Raw genomic sequence first — 25040 nt, 5'->3', positions numbered from 1 at the left:
CTTTAATCAGACAAATTCATCTTAAACTTCCCCAGGCATCTCTTTGATCCTCTTGATCCTAATCTGATCTGCTATTTTAGTTCTGAGACCTCACAAAGGCTGTGACATTCATGGTGAAATCAAACTCAAGTGCATTGGAAAAGTGCACTTTGTTATTTGCTTAAGATAATGAAATATCTCAACTGGTATACATTGTTGAAATATAATATGTGATTTCAGATGGGATTTTAAAATATCTATTTGATTCAAATTTGACAAATTTTCAGGATATTTGAATATCAAACACTTTATTTAATCATCATTGAAAAGTCCTTGTACTGAGTAAGATATAATTGGTAGGAGTGACAACACTGTAGATGTTAAACATTGACACTACTAAAAAATGCAAGACAAAAGAGTTTACATTCAGAGTTTTTATTTGGCTTGCTTCTGAGGACTGGCTTCTTCCACAATAAACCACCGTTACAGTACTTAACAAAGTAGCCCATACTGCACAAACACTGAAAAGCTTATCCAGCATTCTTTCAGAGTTTATTTGCTGGATTAAACCCATACAGAAAAGTACATAAGACCAGGCACAGAATTAGAAATGCAAACATTCACTTATATAGAAATGGATAAAAAACACAAAAGTATTTACATTTTGGAATTGTGCACTTCGTACATATACTTTGTAACCTAAATAAATCTTTATGGCTGTACACACACAACAGAAACAAGAAGAATTATATAAACTGATTAGTATCTTTGATAAAAAAAAAGTTTCCCCAAAATATAAACAGCAAAATTTGTTGAACAATTTTCCAAAATCATTAGCATCAGTTTGTTGTACAGTAAATGTATTTGGCAGTGAATAAAATTCTTTATACTTTTAGACGCTGTGAACCTGCATTCAGCAGTTTCTGGCCATATGCAGTGAATTTACAGACGCGATACTCAGTTTAAATGTGTAGTGAAGTGCTGTTCCAAAACCGGACCTATTATTGACTGAATAAATTAATTATGATTTCCTGCAAGGCAAAAGTCATCATTACTGTTTTTATGTGTTTGTTTGTGTGTCATGAACACTGATTTTACACTGGAAATAGTTAATGAAAAAGCAGAAGATAGAGCTCTCGTGCAAATCTTTCGTGCAAAAGCTTCAAAGACAACACTATATTATTTGAAAAATACATGCATTTAATAATTGTTCAGTTTTAGAGAGTATGAAACACAGTTTTGAGTTGGAGATAATGAATCGCCTCTGCAGAGATAGGTGCTTGAATTGCAGATTGTTTTATATTTATTTTTATTCGAATGTTTGTTTGTTTTTTTTCAAATTTTTAATAGGCCTACTTTTTTTAATTTGACAAATTGATATTAATTTAAAGGGATACTCCACTTTTTTTGGAAATAGGCTTATTTTACAACTCCCCTGGAGTTAAACAGTCGAGTTTTACCGTTTTCTAATTTTTTTATATTTTGAAGAATATCAGTAACCAGACAGTTTCTGGTCTCATTGACTTCCATAGTATATTTTTTTCCTATGGAAGTCAATGAGACCAGAAACTGTCTGGTTATTGATATTCTTATTAAACATCAGAAAATCGGATGGATGAATTCGAAAACGGTAAAACTCCACTGTTTAACTGGGGGAGTTGTAAAATGAGCCTATTTCCAAAAAAAGTGGAGTATCCCTTTAAGTGACATGTTCGATTTTTTATCATATTGTTGTAAGAACTCTGCATTCAAGGCCTTAAAGTCACCATGAAATCAAAATTGACAATTTTTTTTTTCTTGGAATGCTGCAGTCTTTATCATGTGATTTCTCTGAGCTAATATTTTTTTTTTCTTAAAATGTACGTGTCCTAATAATAATTCACCAAGAACATTAACACCCCCTCCCAATAACATCTCTGATAATGTACGCTCCAGCGCTCCGGCAGGGAAATAATCCAGCAACCTGTCACTCACATGAGATTTGCAAAAAACAATCCAACGTTCCAATCAATTCCGATCAACAATAGAGAACAATAGAAGATCACAATTTCCGTTTCATGCTAACTTTAGGGATGCCGAGTAGAGGCCTTGTTTAAACAATGTGTAATAGGTGTAATCTTCATAAAGTAGATAAACAGAATAAAAACAAGAGCTTGACAGATTTTGTAATAAGGAAACTGAATAAGCAAACCACAAGAGTGATGACAGACGCTCCTCCAAAATCGTACCCATCCTAAAGACCCGCCGATAGACTGGCTCCTTGACTGGCCTACAATGCCTTCTCCTGTTTCTGCTGCTGCGGAGGAGACCTTTGGTGGAGCTCGGGATACACCAGGAAGCCAGTGAAAGTGATATACTTGGCGTGATTGCTGTAAGCACCAAATCCATCCCTCTGGTGGCTGTAGAGCCAGACAGTGTCTCCATCCTGCAGTGACAACATCAGACTCTGGCTCTGCAGGGCCTTCTCAGTGTCGCTGTCATCGTAGATCATGGTCTGTACCTCCAAATGGTTCTTCATCAGCTTCACTGACAGGGTCTTATGGGGCAGCTTGCCAGCATTGAAGGAGAAGTAATAGGCTCCTGGTACACTGCATTTGAATACACCAGAGCTTAAGTTGAAGTCATTGCCGATGTTGACAAACTCAGTGTCAAAGATGATGGGCTGGTGCTCAGGGTGTCCTTGATCCACTCCCACAATACTCTGAGTGCGGCCCACCGAGAATGCAGACCTCTGGTCGTCGTCTTCCTCCTCTCCAATTCTACCATCCTCCTCTTTTATCTCGCCATCCCTTCTCTCTTCTTTCATACTCACACCAGTGTCTTTGGTAATTGTATTTTCATGCTCAGACAGTGAGTAATCACTGATTTTCGGTGGTTGACGGTCACTGTCATGGACTTTGTGAGTGGGCTCTTGGTAGCCATACACATCAGGGTAGATCAGGTAACCGTTGAAGGTGGTGTAATGACCAGTGTTGCTGTAGATAGCGTAGCGAGGGTCTCCGTGAAGGCGAAGCCAGACAGTGTCTCCGAAATCAAGCTGCAGCATGGCGCTCTGGCTCTGCACTTTCCGCTCTTCTCCGGCGTTCTCGTCGTACACGATCGCCTGGACCTCATTGCGGTTCTTCATCAGCATGACCGACAGGTCTCGCCGTGGGAACTTCCCCACTGTGAAAGAAAAATAGTATGCGCCCGGAATCCTGCAGCGGAACAAGCCGGCCTTTGGATCGAAATCGCCACCAATGTTGACGTACACCTTGTCAAAGGTGATGACCATCTTCGGCCCTCCCTCCATGCTGCTGGTACGTGCCACAGAGAAGGCGGACCGCAGCTCCACGGCGTCAGACATGCGGGCGAATGCCCATGTGGTGGTCACATGACACAGCACACACAGCAGCAGGGGCCTGGTACCAGGCAGCATTGTAACTGCAGAGGGAGCAAAGAATAATAAAAAGCTCTGTTAATTATCCGTTAGTAAGCCGTTTACATGAACAAAAACTGTTGAACACTCATTTAAATGATCACATTCAGTTAAGCTTCTAAATGATAGCTGCTTCTCGTTACCAACACACCAGCTCAAAAAAAAAAAAAAGATCAATCATTGTGCATACAAGTGCCAGTGGGGAGGTGGGATCAAAATAAAGAGATCAGTGCCTTCCTTCAGTAGATACAGCAGGAGGAGAGCTGTATTATCAGACCCTCTCTGTTTTCCCATGAGGCAAGCAGTAATAAGACACATGGATCAGAAGAACACTGGAGGTGACAGAACATTTCAGATCATTTCTGGACAGCTTTTAGGGGTCCCATCCCCAAATCCCATTGCAAATTTTCACCTCATCTTATAGTGTGTCTCATATCATGGCGAACATTACAAGATGACTACAAACACATCAAAATGGATTTCTGAAGAATTTTTATTAAATTAACACCATTTATTGTGATTTATCAAATGATTCATATTAAATGCCAAGAAGGGGTAGTTGTTATAGATATGCACATAATCTGCAAAAAAAAGAGGAGTTTAGGCTGCATTAAGCACCTCATTTTGTGACGCAGATACCGCCAGCCCTCCGTTCGCTAAACTATATGGCCCAAAGGAGCGTGTGCCTGAGAGGAGAGCAGTGTATGGGACATTGCCTATTGGGTCTAAACGCTACAGTTAAATAGCCTTCATAACGTTTCTCCCTCTGTGAAACAAGTTCAACAGTGTCCCAGAGATCCATTAGCAACACAGCCAGACTGCCTGTTCCCATGTTTTACCAGAACAACCATCCCACACAATCTCCGATGCTATATCTCCACATTTCGTTCTTTTTAATAGGATTTAACAAGACACAGATTATACTGTTGGTGGAGCCTTCTGCATGAATTAAGACATGAAACCTTAAAGCAGCTGTTTCTGTTTGATTTGATGATGGATTGAGCTCATCATAACATTGCAAAGAGGTTTTTGATCTTAATGAGATCTCCTGAGATGCATGAGAAGTTGGACTTCTGTTTCACAGATGGACCACTGAGGTGAGCCATGATTCACAGAGTGCCCGATATTTGAACAGTTTAATAACATTCAAATGAAACGCATGAGTAAATCAGCATATGTATGTGGTTATGTTAAGATTTTCCAAAAATAGTATCGTCTTAGCAGCCCTAAAAACAATGATCTAGCCCATAAGCAGCATGTTTTAAGAAAACTTTAATTTTATCTGTTTCAAACTAAATGGCTTATATGTAAATCATTCTCACAACATTTACTAGTGATTCCATACTTGTTTAACATTTCTAAAGTTAGTTACAGGATATCAAATTTGCTGGCAGGTTAAGTAACAAGAAAATAATGTTTTCCTCCTGTTGTTTGATCTCTATTTTTAGTTGAGTTGTGCTTTCATGCCCTAACAATCTGAACACAGGGGAGGGAAACGTCAATATTTGTCAATGCCTTTCTTATGTTTTCAGCTACACCTTTTTTTCTCACCGAAAGCTGAACTGCAGTGTCCTTTGAGAACACATGAAGTAAACCCTTCAGCTCAGTGAAGCAAAAACACAAAATGTCTATATGCAACATTTGAGAACCAAAATCCCTAAAAATTAATTTTAATTGCATGTCAAGATTCCCCTGTATTTTTGCTTATGTAAAAATACTATTTGAAAGATTTTGTTTGGCTTATATGAAACATGGCCACTTTCAGGTCCAAACCCGTTTTCAGATATGGTTTGTGAACTTGAATTTACTTGAGTACTTCTCAAAATTACAATAATAACGTAAAACAACCTACACAGGTCAACTACTTACAGGCTTATTAATTAACATTTGGGTCTTGATAAGAAAATAATTACACCTAATTGTAATTATTTACAATGTAATTATCAAAAGTGTAATTAGATTACTATACCAATTTTCTCTAAAAAGTATTGCATTACTTTTTCCTTTGGAAATCCCATATCAACCCCAGTTAAACAGTACAATAATAGACATGAAACTGTTCTTGTAATCATTTCAAATAAATCAAATAAAATTGCATAAATTATATTCAAAGGGAGAAGATTGCATTAAAAACAGACATTTTAACGTTATTACTTGGGAGTACTCTGGGTTCGGGCAAAATTCCAAATTCCCTCCAGACAGCAACTGCGTCATAATGTGGACTGAAAAATACCAAATAAAGAAGTGTGAAGTCCACACAGTGAAAATTACTGCTCCAATGGATTTATTAAAAGGGCAACATTTCGACCCTCAGGTCTTCATCGGGCACAATGCCAATGTAGAGTGAAGTCAACTTGGTGATCACCTCAATTGGGAACACACACAGAAAAAAAAGAAAAAAATCTGGCATTTTGATTTACAATTCATGCTAACTTTAGGGATAACTTTATATTTTTCAAAATGCCTGAATTGCATTTCGTATATATCCAAATGCTTTCTTTCTAGGCTTGCTATTTTAATGATCAGACATCTTTCTTTAGCTGTTTTGTTCAGTCACCATGCATAGAAACTGACTTTTTTTATATAAATGATGTGAAGAGTTCAGATGCAAAAGCCATTTGAAATTTTCTTCTAGAACGATAATTTTTATCAAGCTTGTATATTTAAGTTCAGTAATTTCACTTAAATGGCAATTCATAGGTAATCTTCATTGTCATTTAAGTGAAATTACTGAACTTAAATATATAAGCTTGATAAAAATGATCATTTTAGAAGAAAATTTCAAATGGCACTTAGAGGCTTTTGCATCTGAACTCTTCATACATGCACATAATTTTTTAATGAACGTGACTTTGAATTGAATTGAATTGAATTGAATTGATGACGTGAGCACTGGCGTAAAATCCTTCCCCTCCAGTAACCCATTACTCAAATGAGATTGCAATAATTAGCTTATGACAATGATCCAATTAATGACTGATGGACAATCAATCCCTTAATTCTCATTCAAGAATCCATTTTTACAGATATATGCCACAATAGAGAAAAAAAAAAAACTAGCAAATTCTGCAGCTTAAAACACATGCAGGGACCAAGTGTAAATACCCACCTTACGTCACAGAGATTGCACTACAGCACTAATTTGTAAATATACACACAGACATCAATGGATGTTTCTCTATGCACTGATACAGTAGCCTGTAGCATTCACAAAGCTTTTGCTGAGAGATTGACAATCCAGCCAGTGGATACAGTCGCTCTTTTCACATGAAACACAAACATCCATGAACAGGAGCACTAAAGTGATTCAGAGCAAAATGTGATTGGAGGTAAAGAGAAGTGGACACATTTGGCCTCAGTTTGCTTGTGAAACTCCACTCAGCAAGTGAAGGGCTGTGTGTGTGGCACACGACTGTGGTGTTTAATGAAGGTCTGTGGAGTATCGGCATACACTGAAGAGCACAGCACCTGTGAGCATGTGCTCCAGGGCCCAGTTATCTCCTCTCTCTTTCTCTCTCCCTTTACTTAACAGCCTTTGGTACCATACTCTGATACTGCCACTTCCACTGAACCATTCAGCCAAAGCCGCACACACACACACCCTCTATTCTGACAGCACACTCTAAATCTCAAACACACGCAGACAAAATACAGCAGTCTTTACCGGCGTGTTGGATATAGGTGCCGGAAATGAGAGGGAAAAAGAAAAGGACACGGTTTTATGAGTCAACAACAGAAAGAGAACGGACAGAGATAAAAGACAAGCGAGCAACCATTTAATGGCACACTATGCAAGAATTGTACCTTAATATAACAGCATCAAAGTAATTTCGGTGGTAAACAAACTTATAGTGGGTTGAATCATAATGGTAGTAAAGGGTCCTAAATTAATTCTCGCCAAGCGCCAATTGTGGGTAGATTTTCCGTTTGGCGAGTAAATCTCAAAAGGCGCCCCACTGGCAGGTGAATGTTCATAACAAAATAGTAATGTAATAAAATATTTATTACAACTACATTTTGTAATGTTATCAAATATCTTGCATGATGGCTATGGACATGATAGAGTTGTTGTGTTTGCGGTTTGCGGGAGGGGAATTGAAAGTGACAGGGCGCAACTACGAGCAGAGAGAGCCCCGGTCGCGCGCGCACTCACTCTTTCTCTTCGGAGCCAGGTGAAAGTATTGCTCTCTCTCCCTGGCATATATTAATAAAAATAAATTGACACGATGGTAAAAGGTCAGACCATAGTTTCATGTGGAGCATTTGGATATATTTTTTTCTGGGGTGTAATTGTGCTAAAATACCTTATCTTCTCTGAAAAGCGTTCTGCACATTCAGCAGACATAAGTTAAACCACACTTTAAATAAATAACGAAAAAACCTATCCAGTGATGAAATGTTTTCTGTGTTGACACAAATCTTGTGGGATGTCAGCTGCCTGCCGGGATAATAACACAATGCGTACACATCCAATAATGACACGTCCAATTCACGAAATTATGACTCCTTTGAACAAATTCATTTTAATGAATGATTAAAACAACTGATATTTCCTTTTACTGTCTATAGATATTTCCAGTCCTTCAGTTACTATTCGGATCAGGGTAAATGGAGTAAAAAAATAGGCAGAGTAAAACTAAATACTTTAAAAAAAAAAAAATTAGTATATTATTATTGCATACATTTGATTATTTATTTACGTTTTATTTATTTAATATACAATTAATACATTTAATTTGTACAGAACTATTTTCATAGGCACCAACACAAAAATATTATTTTAATGTGTGTAAATTGTGTAATATGTTTGTAAATAAAAGTAAGAATGGAAAATATTAGACCAGAATTACAATGACAAAAATGTTTAATTATATAGCCTATATATAAATGAATGTATATATATGTGACACAAAAAGGCTGTTAATTATTTTGGCCGGTAAAAAATATGCTTGGCTGGTGGATATTTTCATTTAGCAGTGCTTGTGGCAGGTGAGCCAAAAGTTAAAGGGGTGATGAACTGAGAAATTAAATTTTCCTTGAGCTTTTGACATCTATAGGTCATCATATTATAAGAATATCCTGTAACTGAAAACGTCCTTGTTAGTCCAATAAAAGCTTTCATTGACACCAGCCCCAGAAAACGACTCCTTTTTAAAAGTGGGGAACTATGACGTCAAGAGGATAAAACCCCACCCCCGCAGAAGAAGATCAACTCCAACTTCAACACGGCCGGTTTAGCCCCGCCCACCGATTCGCGCATTACACATAGCCAAATAACACAGATGCCTACTTCGTGATGACAAACCGGATCGAGCTACTGTGTAATACAAAATTGTGCAGCGCCTGGTTGTGAAAGATGACAGTCGCTGCATAAGCTTCCTCTGGATTCCTATAGGACTGCATGCATAAACTTTATTTTTAATGACGTTCCACTCCAGCTGATGAGGGTAAAACTGCCTCTTTGCTTCATTTCGAGGATTGTTTTGTAAACAAGACTGGATTTGCAGACCGATTAAGAGTAAAGAATGGTGCTGTGCCGTCTATATGGATCTGACAGGAATAGTGCAACACATGGACTCTGGGTCAAACATGTATGGGCGAATCATTCCGGTTGCCATTTTACAACATTGGATGTTTTCAAAACAATTTTCCCCACGTACACCCACGAGGTGAGTTGAAAAACTCATTATAATGCAAAACTGTTATCCACTCACAGCAGTGGGCGTTTACTTCCATGTCTTCAGTGCGAAACGCCCATAAAAACCATACTTTCTGAGCTGGTCTCAAATGCTTTACGGCAACGACATCAGACATATCAAGCGTCAAACAAATGAGGCATTAAGACACTTGCACGCATTTCAGGCGTGATACTCGACGATGGAAAAAGCAAATAAAACGCGGTTGGAAAAGACTAGGAAAAGATAATCTGACCGCATGAGTAACCAGATAAGAGTCCCACTCGGTCAGGCTTTTCCATAGATATGGGCTTTTCACTCGTTGGCGCACCCCTGGGGTTGTGTGTACCACACTTTGGGAATCCCTGCATTAGACAAATAAGTGGTAAATTAAACTATATCAATTTGAATATTTTTCATGCTTCAATATTTCACGCTGTAATCTGCAGCAGTCAAGATGAATAAAGTTGGGTAATGGTGCAGCTCCCCTGCTGCTCTGTAATCTGTTATCTGTGACACGGGTAATGGCCCAGCATACAAACAACCTGCTGCCAAACACAACACCTCTTCTGTAAGACTAGGATGAAATACATCATGCACACCGTCTCATTAAAAAAAAACAAGTAGTCTAATAATGGCCTCACTAAGACTATGATATTTTAATTCATTTCAATTTCCACAAGCAAATAATAATAATAATTTGCTCATTCTCCCTAACACCACCTCAAATCAATACAGTACACTTGAACACTTGAGAAGGTTGAAAATATTCACAGTAATTTTATATAGCTAAGAAAGTCAAATACATATGCAGTGTACATCATGTATCGTTGTAAGCACAATAATGTTTACATACTGTGTGCTTTGACTCCGCACATTCAATAACCATGCTGTGGATATTATTTAAAGCGGATTAGTGTTTTCATTTACAGTCGTTCTTGCACAATAAAACAGTAACATGATGGTGTGAATACAAGCGCATTTGTGCTCCAGTTTAAATTCTGCCATGGAAACGTGCAGTTCCCTTCCTCTGTTATAACCTAAGATCTATAAATAGGTAAAACGACATTTATTGGGAAGTCAGATAATTTCATACAATTTTAATGAGTTTGTCTGTGTAAATATTCACTTTGACCGGACAGCAGGCAGTTCCTGATTCAGCACACACACATATATGCGCAAGCTGAATGGGTTTTTAGTGTCTTCGGGGATATCTCCCTGGCAGTGCAGATCCGTATCAGATCACTATCAGCAACAAAGAGCTTCTCTCTGTCTCCCTCGCTCACGCTGTCCCGAGGTGATGTGCATATGAGCGTATGTGACCTGGCTTTGTTAGTACCAACCCCACGCGTGCTGTTTTCAAAGCGTTCAGCCAAAGGTTTACCTCTGTTACGGCTCTGCTCTCTGCTATGTTAAACAATAGCAATGTCAGCATTAGATAGAACCAGAGAGCATCATCACAGTAAATCAATTCCCCTTCTCTCATATGGGTATATAAAATGACATGGACAAACCAGGACAACTGCAGCATAGAGAGGTCCAAGATCGATCGTATAAGTTTCCACCTCTGATTGAGAGTTTTACTCAGATAAAAGACGAATACAAAACGGGGGGGTGCGATTAGCACTGCATCACAAGATAGAGAGATAGAGAGATAAAGGGAGACCATGCTGTTGTCCTTACCTGTGCGTTTGGATCTGCAGTAAGCGGTCTTGAAGTTCTCTCGGAGGAATGAATGAAAGAGTGTCTCTTTCTCTTTTTCTTTCTCTCCCTTTATTCTTTTCTTCTCTCTCTTGCTTCCTGTGTGTCGGCTCTCAACCTGCTGCTGATGTCTGGTGCAGCACACACCCACACATTCATACACTCACACTCACACACACTCTCCAATACACTCATTGGAGGATTTAAGAGCAATCGGGGTGCTGCAAGCTGATTGGGGGCTCTGGAGCAGACGAATGAACGGCCATTCTGGAAGGACTATCAATAGGGAGACTCCAGGGGGTGTTGTCTCTGTGTACATGAGCAAACATCTGTCTAAGAGCAAGCCTAACTAGACATGATGATCTCTTAGGATCTAATTTTGTGAATATGCATGTATTTACATGCACTCACTCAATATGGGTTCCATAATCCTACAAATGTGCATTTTCTCAGACCCAAGTTGGCAGACTGTTATATAGGCTTTAGTTTTGACATAACAATTGTGGTAATTTCACACCTCTGCACTTAATCATACTTATCACTCAGAGTCCCTTTTGCACTGCGTGAGAGACTTATGTTGTTAGCTATTCCACTTTTATTTATTGTTTGCAATCTTAAAAGGTTTTTTTACTTTAAACACAAATGACCAATCTGTTTTGGTCTCTGTGTTTGTATCTCTCTCTCTCTCTTTCTCTCTCTCTGCAGGCACCATATGGACTGGTCTCTGTTCCTGTTCCCAGCAGTCCTCCCCCTCCCCATCATGATCATCCTGGCACTGAGCAGATTAATCTGTTTCCATAACATTCATTCTGGCCCTCTCTCATTATTGCCATGATGAATGCTTGTATCATGTTTCTGGAAGATGAGCATTTGGGACAATAATAGCTATATTTAGTTATTATACAGTAAGGTCTTCTCACGTAATTGATTTGAAGGTGTTCATTCAGATGTGAAATTGAATCATCTCCTTGTAAAGTGCAAAAGCCGTTCAAGTTTGGAGGATTTCTTTGACTTTCACATGGGTCATGTGGAGAGATGAGCTACTCTCTCTCTCTCTCTCTTTCCTCCTGTGACTCAGTGCTGCTTGAAATGAGCATCTGAAGAAAACAGGTTGCTCAAACCCCTTCACAAGCGGACCCATCCGTGAAGACTAAACTGAAATGCTATTATGATGAAAGACTCCTTTATAAACTTCAGTCGCAGGCACTTTAAAGCTCCTTGACCATCATGGCTGCCTGGTCTGAGCTCTTAATTGAACTATTTCACTGCAACAGGTGTTTATACAGAGATAAAATTCTAGCTGTCAAATGCAGTTCATTCACCCTGATCCAGTTTTATCTGTGAGCTACACTGACAACGATGCAAAACTGCCATAATGATTTGTTTTAATTAAATCAGTAAATAATCTCTTGGTCAAACACATGGTCCTCACTGCAGAACGCAAAATCCAGGGGGAGGAGTTGGATCTAGATCCAACTCCTCCCACCTTATGTATGCCTAAACATACCCATCTCCACCCCCTGATCCCTAACCCCACCCCCATCCTACCCATCTCTGCCCCCTGATCCCTAACCCCACCCCAATCCTACCCATCTCCACCCACTGATCCCTAGCTCCACTCCTAATCCTACCCATCTCCACCCCCTGATCCCTAACCCCACCCCCACCCTACCCATCTCCGCCCCTGATCCCTAACTCCACCCCTAATCCTACCCATCTCCACCCACTGATCCCTAACTCCACCCCTAATCCTACCCATCTCCGCCCCTGATCCCTAACTCCACCCCTAATCCTACCCATCTCCACCTACTGATCCCTAACTCCACCCCTAATCCTACCCATCTCCACCCCCTGTTCCGTAATACTACCCATCTCCGCCCCCTGTTCCGTAATGCTACCCATCTCCAACCCCTGATCCCTAACCCCACCCCCATCCTACCCATCTCCGCCCCTGATCCCTAACTCCACCCCTAATCCTACCCATCTCCACCCACTGATCCCTAACTCCACCCCTAATCCTACCCATCTCCGCCCCTGATCCCTAACTCCACCCCTAATCCTACCCATCTCCACCCACTGATCCCTAACTCCACCCCTAATCCTACCCATCTCCACCCCCTGTTCCGTAATACTACCCATCTCCGCCCCCTGATCCCGAATACTACCCATCTCCGCCCCCTGATCCCTAACCCCACCCCTAATCCTACCCATCGCCGCTCCCTGTGCACTAATCCTACCCATGTACGCCCCCTGATCCCTAACCCCACCCCTAATCCTACCCATTTCCGCCCCTGATCCCTAACCCCAACCCTAATCCTACCCATCTCCACCCCTTAGATCTAGATCCAACTCCGCCCCCTGGATCTCATGTACTGCAATGAGGTGCTACTGCAAATCCAAGCAAAGCTCTTTATACTCAACAGGACGTCTTAATTGCCTGATGTCTTTGATGCCCTGCTTTGAGGAATGGTGGTTATTTTTAGATCAGACACTCCCTCTAAAGACAAACTAACATTTTCGAATACAGGCCATGAAAGATTAAGAGTAAACGTATTCGGCTGCAAAGGAAGGGCTCAAGCAAAAGACTCAAGTTGAGCTCTGAGTTCCCCCCTGGACTACTTAAGCTAGTGAATCCTAGAGCAAGTTGTAATGGTTTAATCAAGAGGAAAACACAAACTGTTATTTTGCTTATTAGCATAGCTAGCAGTGCTACAAGAGCATAGCAGGGGAAGTTAACTGAGCAACATGAAATCAGTAATACATCCCTTCAATTTCACGCTCAGACCATGACAAGCTGCTCTGGAAGGAGAGGTGCCAAACCTCATGCCTCAAGGCAGCAATCCGTGGCAAAGAAAATGTGCATTTGTGTTTGTGTATCATGTAGGGAGTGAGTGACAGAGAGGGAATTTTCCTTGACAGATCTCTCCAGTTACGGGGATTAGATGGAACAAATTTCCTGAGCTCCAGTTTCCCACCATCCTCTCACTGACTGCTCATTTTTCTCGATCTCCTTAAAATAACCCATTCAAAGAGAGAGGGAATGACAGAGATAGCGAGAAAGAAAGAAATAGAATAAATAGATGTCCTCAAGCTTAATCTACAGTCTACCAAAAAATCTTAATCTACTTACTCACCCCATCAGTTTATCACTTCAAGCAGGGTGACTGTGTGTCTTATTTAATGTTTTTGCCTCGTCGGATGGTTTATGTTAAGATGTGTGGAATTTTCTTTGTCTGTCAGGGGAATGTTATTTATTTTATTTATGGCTATTTATACATCTTTATCTGAAGGAATTGTGAACAAACTTTTCAGGTTGCAGAATCTGGAAAAAAAAAACCCTAGAACCTAATTTGAAGACGCCTATAGAGCAGCTGAATATGAGTTCATTTTGTGAAGGCACATTCTCACATTCTCTAAATCCAACCACACTTGAAAATTCATGAAAAGGGTTAGGGTTAGACCATGATTTTAGTGTTGTCTGGTACTGTTTATATTAAATATGGATCAAGGTGAATTAGAGATGGTTGCACACAATTTGAGATGGTTTACATGCTCCATCTGTCCAGAAACAAGTTGTCTAAAATGTATACAGGGTCAGACTCAACAAAGTGTCTCAGATGTAGTCTGGAACTAGCAGACCTGAGTCATAACATTCTGGACAGACATTTCCAGAACATTATGATTTATATGCAACAAAGATATTGATCCAAATACATCTTCGGTGTAGTGCCAGAAGAAATGCAACAACCAATCCGATAGAGCTCATAGCCTTCTCCACATTATTGGCTAGAGGCCTGATTCTTCTCAGTTAGAAAAAGGCAATGCCACCATCTTACAAATACACCCCCCCCCCCCTCCGATTAGTTTAATAAACAGAAACTCAAAATATTACTGTCATTTGACAAAAGATAACAAGTTGTGATTAAAAAACAGGATAATTTTTACACTGTGTTCAATATGATTTGGATTGTTCACAGAAATGTCTATCTTCACTTCTCACGATCAGAGCTACTGATGCTAAAGATCAGAGCAAAGACACCTCCCACTAGGCCAGGGAATCGTATTGATGTGTTCATGGGGAGTATAAAAACAAGTGCCCTCCAAAAAAATCAAATCAACGGCTTCCAAGCCAAAGAGAAATGAATAGAGGAGGAGACTTAGGGGACTCACGATTGTTTTGAGCATTTGTTTGAGTCTTGATCTGGTGTTCTCACTGATAAACCACCATCTGCTACAAAGTGAGAGACCGAGGGAGAGCGAGCAAGAGAGCGCAAAAGATCAGAGAGAGAGGGAGGTAGCTTATCCAGTCCACAGGAGGACTTCTCAAACCCATTCTCACCTCCTGAGGAGCAGATGGGGGAGGATGAGGGACAGTATTGGATGAACTGGAACACACTGTTGTCTAGGAGGAGCTGCTAAAGACACGGCAGAGGATAATTGAGAACCATGCGATGATATTCTGTGATATTTGCTCTATTTAAGGAGAAGCAAATCAAAAATTGAATGTGCTCTTTTTATATAAAAATCTGTGGTGCATGTGTGTTCATTCATTTTCTGGTAGATGAGAGTAAATAGGTCATGAGATTTTGTGTGCACATTTCATCGTCTGACCCATTTTTGTCCATAAATTGTTCATTACTCTAAAACATTTGCAAATCAAAGCATTAAATCAAAAGTATCCTGCTTCTCAGTTTCTTTCCACACTTATTAACAGGAAGAATAATTATTCCATCATTATAAAATTAAATTTTTACAATTATTCAGCCTATAGTGGATAATACCATAACAAAGAGTCCCTATTACCAGCACTCTCATTAAAAACTTAAAGGAATAGTACACCCAAAAATGAAAATCCTGACACAATTTACTGTCGTTTTAAACCTGTATTCATTTATTTCTTTTGTGAAACATAAAAGACAATATTTTGAGAAATGTTTAAAAATTGTTTTTATGTCCATACATGTTTGTTTTTTCCCCCAAAATATCTTCTGTTCTGCAGATGAAAGAAAGTCATAAACGTTTGCAATGACTTGAAGGTGATTAAATGACATTTTTTGTGTGTACTCCCCCTTTCACAACATCATTACACAGGGATCACTCAAACGTGGAGGATATATTTTGTTTTTGATAAAAATTTCCCCAGATGCTGTTCATAATATTGGGCTTAGGTTAGGTCAGTTATTTAGCATTTTGAGTGATGTGAGTTTAGACAAGGAAATCCCTCTTTTACTACCCACATTATATCGCAATCTAAGATGATATCATCCCATCTGTAAATGTATATAACACTTTGAAGGGAGAATTCATCTCTCATCGCTCCTGTACGTGTGCTGTTGCTAAGAGACCAGCAGTCTGCCACATACCACCTCATGCATCCCCCGCGTGCATTTGTTTCACACCCTCTGCCAGGAGAGGGAACTGTACCTTTCTTTCGCACAACACACACAATCTCATTTTATGGTCTAATCATACCATTTAATTCTCACACACACAAAAAAAAACATTCTCTGACTTGCATGCGTTCTAAAACCGTGAAGTAATTTTTTGAAATTCAAAAAATGAATAAAAATACATCACTACGCTCAAACAAAAAGAAAAGTAGTCTTTCAATATTTGCATAATTGTCACTTTACAGGCTCATATTTACTGTCAGAGCTTTTGGAGTATTTGACTTACCAGTCTGAATGTGAGTAATGCCAGAACATCACATATGGAAAAGAACAAAAGTCATAATTTTATATTCTTTATTATTACAATAATTCGTATCAGTGAGAGAGATGCAGGAATAATGCATAATGCAATACGTGTGTGTGTATGTGTGTGTCTTACCCTCTCGTCATTTCTAACAGAGAAGACAAGAAGCAGGGCCAACAGGCCAAAAGTCACCTTGGCCACAAACATTGTGTCGAAAGACCTGTGGAAATAAACAGAGCACACATCTTTACAGGCAGAATGCACCTGAATGAGCTAACTTTTATTTGAAGGTCAGTTTAGTTCTTATATTTATCAACATATTATAATGTTTATCCATTTTGTATACCTATTTATAGGATCACTGGGCAAAGACATTTTAACATCCTAAAGTGCCGGCCTCATCGACACGATAGCCATCGGCACTGACCCTCAAAAACTTGTCCCCAAACTGGTGTGATTACTCCGACTTCCAAACAGATGGAAATGGACAAATACTCTTAATGTTTCGATCCAATTTGTCTTGTCACACACTGTTCGCTCATTGGCCAGAGGAGAACTGGTCCCCGACTGAGCCTGATTTCCGAGAAGGTTTTTTTCCTCCATTCTGTCACCTGAAGGAGTTTTGGTTCCTTGCCACTGTTGCCTTGGCTTTTGGCTTGCTTAGTTGGGGACATTTAATATTCAACAATATTATTGATCTATGTTGTATTATTTTCATGTTATCACTGTGAAGCTGCGTTGATATGATATGTATTGTAAAAAGCACTATATAAATTAAGGTGACTTGACTTGACCCAATCACAGGGTTCATATAATTATATTTCAGAGCAAAAGATTTACTTTGGATTTTAAACAGGACATGCAAGCACTGTTTAGAAAAAAAAAAATTAACAGCATAACACTGATATTCAACATAACTTCTGATCACTTGTGTAGTACTGTAATACTTTAGACCCACAAGGAAGATGCAACAAGAATATCTGATAAAATGGGCCACTGTAAAAAATTTACTGTAAAATTTACAGTAACTTACTGGCAACGATTAGCCAGTAAGTTACTGTGAATACTCTTTACAGTAAGGGTACTGTACTTCCATTTACAGTATTTTATGTTTATACTGTGAATTCAAAACCAATTAAATACTGTGATTTTAGTTGTATTTACAGTAACTTACTGGCTAATCGTTGCCAGTAAGTTACTGTGAATACGTTTTACAGTAAGGGTAGAGTACTTTTCACAGTATTTTATGTAAACACTGTGAAATCAAAAATGAAATATTGTGATTTTAGTTGTATTTACAGCATTGATTGTTTTACTGTAGAAGAAAATTTCAATTTAATTTACATACAAAAAACGTTAAGCACTGTTTTTTATGTATTGTTTGCAACACAGTACTATAAACAGTAGATAACGGTTAAGCACTGTAAATTCAGTTTCTCATTGTACAATTTAAATACTATATCACTATCATTTAATATTAGCCATCATTAAAAGAAACACCCATTTTTCTAAAACATTGCAATCAACTGCAGACAATCAGAAAATTGTTAACAGTTATTTATTTAAAAAGATTTGGTGAACAGAAATGACAAAACAGGTACAACAAAGGGATAATGGACATTGGACAACATTCCATTATACCATCCAAAGTTAATGCACGTTCTATGCAAGTAATGTGGCCACAACACCCAGCGGAGTGTTAACTTTAGATATTCTAATAGCGTGAAGTCTATTATCATGCTTATTCTACTGTTGCTAAATTCAAAGGAACACTCCGACTTTTTGGGACTTTAGCTTTTTCACCGTATCCCCCAGAGTTAGATAAATCCTTACATACCTTTTTCATCTCCATGCGTGCTGTAACTCTGTCTGACACACCCACCACTAGCCTATAGCTTAGCACAAAGACTGGATGTAAATGGCTCCAGCTAGCACACTAATCCCAATAAGTAACAAAATAACGCAAACATTTTCCTATTTATGTTGTGATTTGTATAAATCAGAGTGTACAAATAACAAGGTCATATGAGACACAGCCATTATTTAAACGCATATTGGGAACTATATTCTAAGAAGGCGATGCACTGCTAGTGATAACCGCAGCACCTGAGACGCGCCGTGGAGAGGAGCAGAGAGTTCGTTCAGAGTTGGATTAATAGAGTCAGCAATTACTAGATAGTGAAAGCATAGTTTACAATCATGGGTGTTCGCTGTATTGTAAAGAGCTGCGACAATAAATGGGAGATCAGGTAATGCCATGATGTTTCAAAGAATTCCAAACAAAAATGCATCCTGACTAATAAATATCACAGGTCAGCATTTTTGTTTGGAATTCTATGAAACATCATGACATTACCTGGTCTCCCATTTATTGTCGCAGCAAAGGTCATTCCTAATTTATTTTTATTTTTTAAATACATTTTTATCATTAACTTTAAAAGCATACTATTTTTTTTACAACTAAAATAACAGTCAAGGGTAAAAAAAAAAAACCTAATTCCCTAAAATTAAAACGGAAAAAACGAAATTTGTGAAAAAATAAAACAGCATTTGGGAAAAAATAAAATGGATTTCATAGGGCCCTACCTATTACATAACATTTTAAAGGGAGAAGATGATTTTGAACAGCTTTTCAATTGCCAATGTGCTTTTACATTGCAGTCAAATTATTTAATATAAAAATACCTCTGATCAAACTCCAGTGTTGTGCTGGCTTCCATCTAATACTGTATGTTGAATACGTAACAGGCGAATAGAGCGGCCAAGGCAGTGGTGAAGTCCACCATGTGAGCACCAGGTGGGGTTACGACCCTCCCCTTGATCGACAGCATCCATTTTTTTGCAGTCTCTCCTTAGTAAAGACAAGAGTCATCACAAAAATTGTATTTCATAGCGATACATTCAATAAAAGATTTTTTCCACATAAATTATTGTAAAAACAGGGCAGGGAGCATACATATCTTCGAAGCAGTGGATTAAAGGATTGATTAGTTCACCTCAAAATGAAAATATCCTAATAATTTACTCACCCTAATGCCATCCAAGATATCCATGTCTTTCTTTCCTCAGTGGAAGAGAAATTAAGTTTGAGGAAAACATTTCTTGATTTTTCTTTGGATAATGGGCTTCAATTATAAACAACGTTTTAAAGTCCAAATGAATGCAGTTTCAAAGGTCTTTGAAGTACTTCAACGAACTATACAGGTTCCCAGCTGAGGATTAGGGTCTTATCTAGCGAAATGATCAGTCATTTTCTGAAAAAAAAAATTATAATTTATATACTTTTTATCTACAGTTGTTGGACTACTGGAGCCCATTATTCAAAGAAAAATCTAGAAATGTTTTCCTACAAAAATGTCATTTCTCTTTCATTGAGGAAGGAAAGAAAGACATGGATATCTTGTAAATTATTCGGAAACTTTCATTTTGAGGTGAACTAATCCTTTAAATAGCAGTTACTGGTTTGGTGATAGAAAAACAATGAGTGATACAGGCATAGCAAGCAATCTGAAATAGTAATCATGACATTATAGGTGGCTACTAAAAATAAGAGAGTGACTTACTCCACATAACTTAAGTTTTTGAAGTGACTGCTGACTAGTGCAGAGAATGGCACGACACAAACTCTGCATTCACTAGTGTTTTCCAGAAACGTTGCTTTGCTTGTGCATAAAGTTATACATTAAGGATTTGTTAACAGTGAATGTGAAACTTACCAAGCATGATAATCCTTGGAGTGATAGGGAGGAGACAGCTGGGCCTCTACATCTGAGGGAGTGGTACCGTTAGTCTCCTATGCCAGCAAAGATAAAGAGTCACTCGAAAGAAGGTAACTAACTAGGATAGAAAAAGCTTTATAAAAATTGTTGATAAGAAAGCAATGAGCCTTTTTTTCTCTTTAGGTTTGTGCATGTTTACTCATAAAAAACTAAGTGACTTACCACAATAACTTTATCAATTTACCACTCTAAGTTACATCAATTTTCTCTTAATTAAAATATTGTTCACACAGTGGACAACAGTGACTTTAACTGTTAAGTTACCCAATGGCGCCACCAGGGGGTGGCCAGGGGTGGCCATGGCCACCCCTGGCCGACTCCTGGCCACCCCCTTGGCCACCCCAATGGCCAGTATTAATTTTTGTAGCAAAAATAAGTCAAAAATATTCCTAAGTAAAAGAAGACGGGGAATTATGTGTCGTGACGTGCTTTTTAAGTGCCAAATGGTATACTGTTACAGCAGCTTTTAGGTGTGTTTTTGCCACGTTTGGACAGGCAGGGATGCAAACAGCGCGCTTTTCGGCGCCTCCCGCTTTTTTCACGTCAGTTTGGGTGACAAAGTCATCTGAAGTCATTCCATAGCTTAATGTGAGGGACAGAAGTATATTTAAAGTATAAACTCGTTTTCCCTCCTCTGCGGCTGTCATCATTCTCTATTCATATTCAAACAGCACGCGCGCCTCTTGGATGCACGGTAAAACTCTCTCCAATATGATATATTGACATTATAAATGCATGATCTGTAGATAAAAGTCTGTATATTCGCATAAAATTACTTTATTTTCTTGGAGTTTGTTGCTGTTTTTAAACGACTCACTACCGTGTTCTGTTAGATCACACCAGTGTTGGGAGTAACGCATTACAAAAGTAATACATTACAGTAACATATTACTTTTTGCTGTAACGCAGTAGTGTAAGGCATTACTAATCAATTTTCAGTAATATTTTACATGTTCAGTGAGGCTTGTATTACAGTTGTATTACAGTGTATTGTCTGCTTTTACTTCTTAAAGGCAACAGACTATGTGAAAGTTTTAAAGCAGTCTTTTAGTGCCAGTTTAGAGTGGTCACATCTATAAAATTGTTTTTTCCTCATAAATGCGAACACGAAAACTAAAATAAAATGAATATTTTAAGTTCTATGGAGACTGGAGAGCCAACCCTTCCTCATCCGATTTGCGCAGTGTAATTAACAGAATTACAAAAAATATATTTTGCCTCCTATTTTTTTGTCACGCATGAATGTGTGTCTTTTCCCTAATATTAAAAATAAAACATAGACTGATATTTGTCTAATGTCTGGAGTCCTTTAAGGAAGTAGCCTATATACGTTTCAATACATGTATTTTCTTAGAATTTTTATTTCAAGTTTTGACTGCAAATGTCATCATGTCCCTAATGTTTCATATTGCAAATCGTTACAGCCCAAAAGTTAAGTTTTACTTAGTTATTTTGGTGAAAGTAACTAAAAAGTAATACATGAGTAATGTAACGCATTACAATTCTGGGACAGTAATATTGTAAGGTAATGAATTACTTTTAAATAACAGTAACAAGTAATACCTAATGTATTACAGTTTGGAAGTAACTTGCACAACACTGGATCACACATACATATGACAAGGATTATGAATCGGCATCAAACGCACAATAACTGTGAAACAAAGGAACAAATCGCACTTGGATTTGTGCGCTCAACATTTCTTCGATTTGTGACATGAGCTTTTAAATGCACACTTATGAAGCGCAGTGCTGCTGCACACTGTGAGTCTGTGACTCCATGTTGCTTTGAGCACATCATTCTGCACCCGCGATGCGCATACACGCTGTGTGCTCTCTGTTTTTCATGTAATCATGGGTTTGCGCACTGAAATATTATTAAAAGCCAATATATTTTGTTATACCTAGCCTGCTCAATACATTTTAAATAACCATAATTTAATTGTATATAATTTATTTGTAGTTTAGGCTATGCACTTCTGAATTCTTGACATTATATAAAATTGTGACATGATTGCCTGATTGAATTTTAAAAGAGAACTAATAGTAATTTGTTTTTATTAACATATTTAGATTTTATAAAATTACTGTGCAGATTTTTTCAAGAATTACTTTTTGCTGCTGATGTATACACTCATTAAGTGTATTAAAAATTCATAATACATTTATGTAATATTTAAAGGTGTTAACTGTAATCTTACACTGCAAACTAATAACTTAAAAATGATTAAATTCATCACAATTATGTAAGTATCTGGAAATTTGCTGTGGGGCAAGGACCCTTATATATCATATAATATATATCATTATATACAATGTAATATATATTAGTTGGGCCCTACTAATATCATTAGTAACATTAAATATTACACAATAAACCAAAGTATATCAGTAGGAGTTTCCTTAAGTCTTTCTGATAGTTTTCTACAGGCTGGTTTATTACAACAGTAGAAAACAATTATGAAATTATGGTTTATACTGTAGTTTTGGTGTGCCACCCCAAGATTTTAACTGGCCCCATCTGGCCACCCCTACGAAAAATTTCTGGAGGCGCCACTGAAGTTACCCAGCATTTAACCAATAATTGAGATAGACGTTAGCACCATGTTAGTTAACTTAACGTTATTATTGTGAGGTGAGGTCTATTAAAGAAAAAATGCTCAACCACCAATAACATAAACCTGACACAAACAAACCTGTATTTACTTGAACAATTGGAGGCTTGTCAACCTGCATTATGTTGGGGGGTGTAAAATGGTACGTAAAGTTAACGTTACTTAACTTACTGATTTTCTGGAAGTCACGAATCCCCATTAGCAGTTGGTGAAGGATCCGCGATCCCAAGATGGAAACTCCGGCTGAGGCAACGGGTGGGGGAAAAATATTCTCCTGGCTAACTAGCTACCGATAACTAGGTAAACTGTTGGCTAACTAATACTAATAACGTTTAAAGGCTGTAAAAACGTCTCCGTCGGCGCTCTCACGGAAACTTTTTCGCTGAATTCCTCTCAGGCAAAAAGTGAAAGATATATCAACACAAAGAAAGACGAAAACAAAATAAATAACGTTACAACCACAAGACAAAGCCGTGTATAAAGAAACGCACATTTGAATAATACTAGACTTATTAACAGAGCTTAACGTTAAAGGCTGTTACGAAAACGTAAATTCGACTATTAACTTAGCTTTTCTGTCACTGACGACGAAACAGAAATTCAAATGCTTTTTCGCGCTTTTTTCTATCAGACAGTGCCTAAACCCCGCCCACTCTGACGGCGTTCGGCTTTCGCCTTGCAGCTCAGAAACAGCTCTGGAAACTTGCACATTTATCTCTCCTGCTTTCGGGAAAAAAAAAATATATATAACACTGATTTTTGTAAAATAAAAATCCCATGTTACGTATTTATGAGTTAACCAGGCAGCCCCAATTTTGGAAAGTAATGCACATGACATGACATAACCCACACATAATAAAAATAAAAATAATCATTCTGAATAGATACATTAATCAAAACATACTTAGAAAGCTTGAGAGTTTTGGCTCAAATTCAAAACTCATGATTAATCAAATGTTATTAATATTGAAGTATATAACGTTAAGCTAAAAGATAAAAACAACCAACATTAAGAATATATTAAATGTATATGTTAATATTAATAGAAAAGTGTGAATACTATTGCAACTTATAACCAATGGTCGTGCTTCATTTCAAATCAGAGGATGAAATGATATCTCAAAAAATGATGCATTTATGAAGCCTATATTGTTAGGGGAGACTTTGGAGAAGTTTAAGATAAGGATTAAATATGTTTATGCCCTGTTAACACCCATTTACAGTCACAAATACAAACAAACAAAAGATATTTAAATTCTTTATATATATATATATATATATATATATAATGGAATAGAAAGCTCATGCAGCAGGTGCATCAGAGTTACAACACAAGGGTTACAAAGAAAGATATGATAAAAAAAGGAAAATTACAGTAGTTTACTTTACTATTTCCAGTACTTTAGTGGCTGTATTGTGATTTTTTACAGTAATGCTTTGACTACTGTGATTTCCACTGTAATGCTTGAACTACTGTGATTTTTAAGGTCTTACTGTAAACTTTACAATATTCTACTGTAAAAATCTTTTACAGTATTGTTACTGTGACATCTACAGTAAATAACTGTAGATTTCACAGGCATTTTTTACAGTGGGTCACCAAACATTTTCATCTTAATTTTTTAATGATCATTATAAACCTGTGCTTTTTTGTGCTCAAATAATGTGATAATTTGCTAACATTTAAATTACTTTGAATAGAGATAGGAAACCTACCAGTTCTCTTATGTTAGATTTCCAAAGCCAGTGCGACACTATGGCCATAAGTGGGGTTTATACCTAGACGGAATCTATACAATCGTTACAGATATGGCCAATAGTACAGTAAACATGCTGACACGTTGTTTGAAAAAGAACAGGTGTGAAATTCCCTCATTTGTTGCTTCATAGGAACACACGTCAGACACAAACCTGATGATCTCTCGTTGTGCTATATTATCACAAAATCTTGAATTTAATCTTTTTGACAACTTGTTTTCTTTCCATTAGTACAGGTTTTGTGTTTTTATTTTTTAAACTGACTGATTGTAGGCCTCATTGATCTGAGCCTCAATTAAGCATTTGCACAGAATGCGTTCGGCTCTGGAAGGAGCTTAATGCTTTCTTTGTGATGCATTTATTTTCCGATCCAAAATGAACAACTTCCACTCTCTCATTTGTCATCTTTCCCAAACTGTCA

General features: G+C 37.9%; 1 protein-coding gene and 1 long non-coding RNA gene across 2 annotated transcripts; both read right to left on the bottom strand.

Annotated features, from left to right (window-relative positions):
• Nucleotides 1–398: 398 nt before the first annotated feature.
• c1qtnf4 (C1q and TNF related 4) lies at nucleotides 399–10959 on the bottom strand. Its single transcript, XM_039691862.2, has 2 exons — nucleotides 10756–10959; nucleotides 399–3402 (listed from the first exon to the last, which is right to left on the bottom strand). The coding sequence occupies exon 2, from the start codon at nucleotides 3395–3397 to the stop codon at nucleotides 2249–2251; it is 1149 nt and encodes a 382-aa protein (XP_039547796.2). The 5' UTR covers nucleotides 3398–3402; nucleotides 10756–10959; the 3' UTR covers nucleotides 399–2248.
• An 8263-nt stretch (nucleotides 10960–19222) lies between these two features.
• Nucleotides 19223–23230, bottom strand: LOC148998450 (uncharacterized). Its single transcript, XR_016158865.1, has 3 exons — nucleotides 23033–23230; nucleotides 20184–20260; nucleotides 19223–19318 (listed from the first exon to the last, which is right to left on the bottom strand). It is a non-coding gene; the product is annotated as an uncharacterized LOC148998450 (long non-coding RNA).
• Between the last annotated feature and the right edge of the window lie 1810 nt (nucleotides 23231–25040).

The sequence above is a fragment of the Pimephales promelas genome, chromosome 1 (genome assembly GCF_988280905.1).
Source record: "Pimephales promelas chromosome 1, fPimPro1.hap1.1, whole genome shotgun sequence".
Taxonomy (NCBI): Eukaryota; Metazoa; Chordata; class Actinopteri; order Cypriniformes; family Leuciscidae; genus Pimephales; species Pimephales promelas.
The sequence above is the reverse complement of the archived record's forward strand: the minus strand, read 5'-3'. Positions and strand labels throughout refer to the sequence as shown.

Coding starts and splice junctions, on each gene's coding strand:
- c1qtnf4 (XM_039691862.2), bottom strand. CDS start 3,397: ATGCTGCCTGGTACCAGGCCCCTGCTGCTGTGTGTGCTGTGTCATGTG.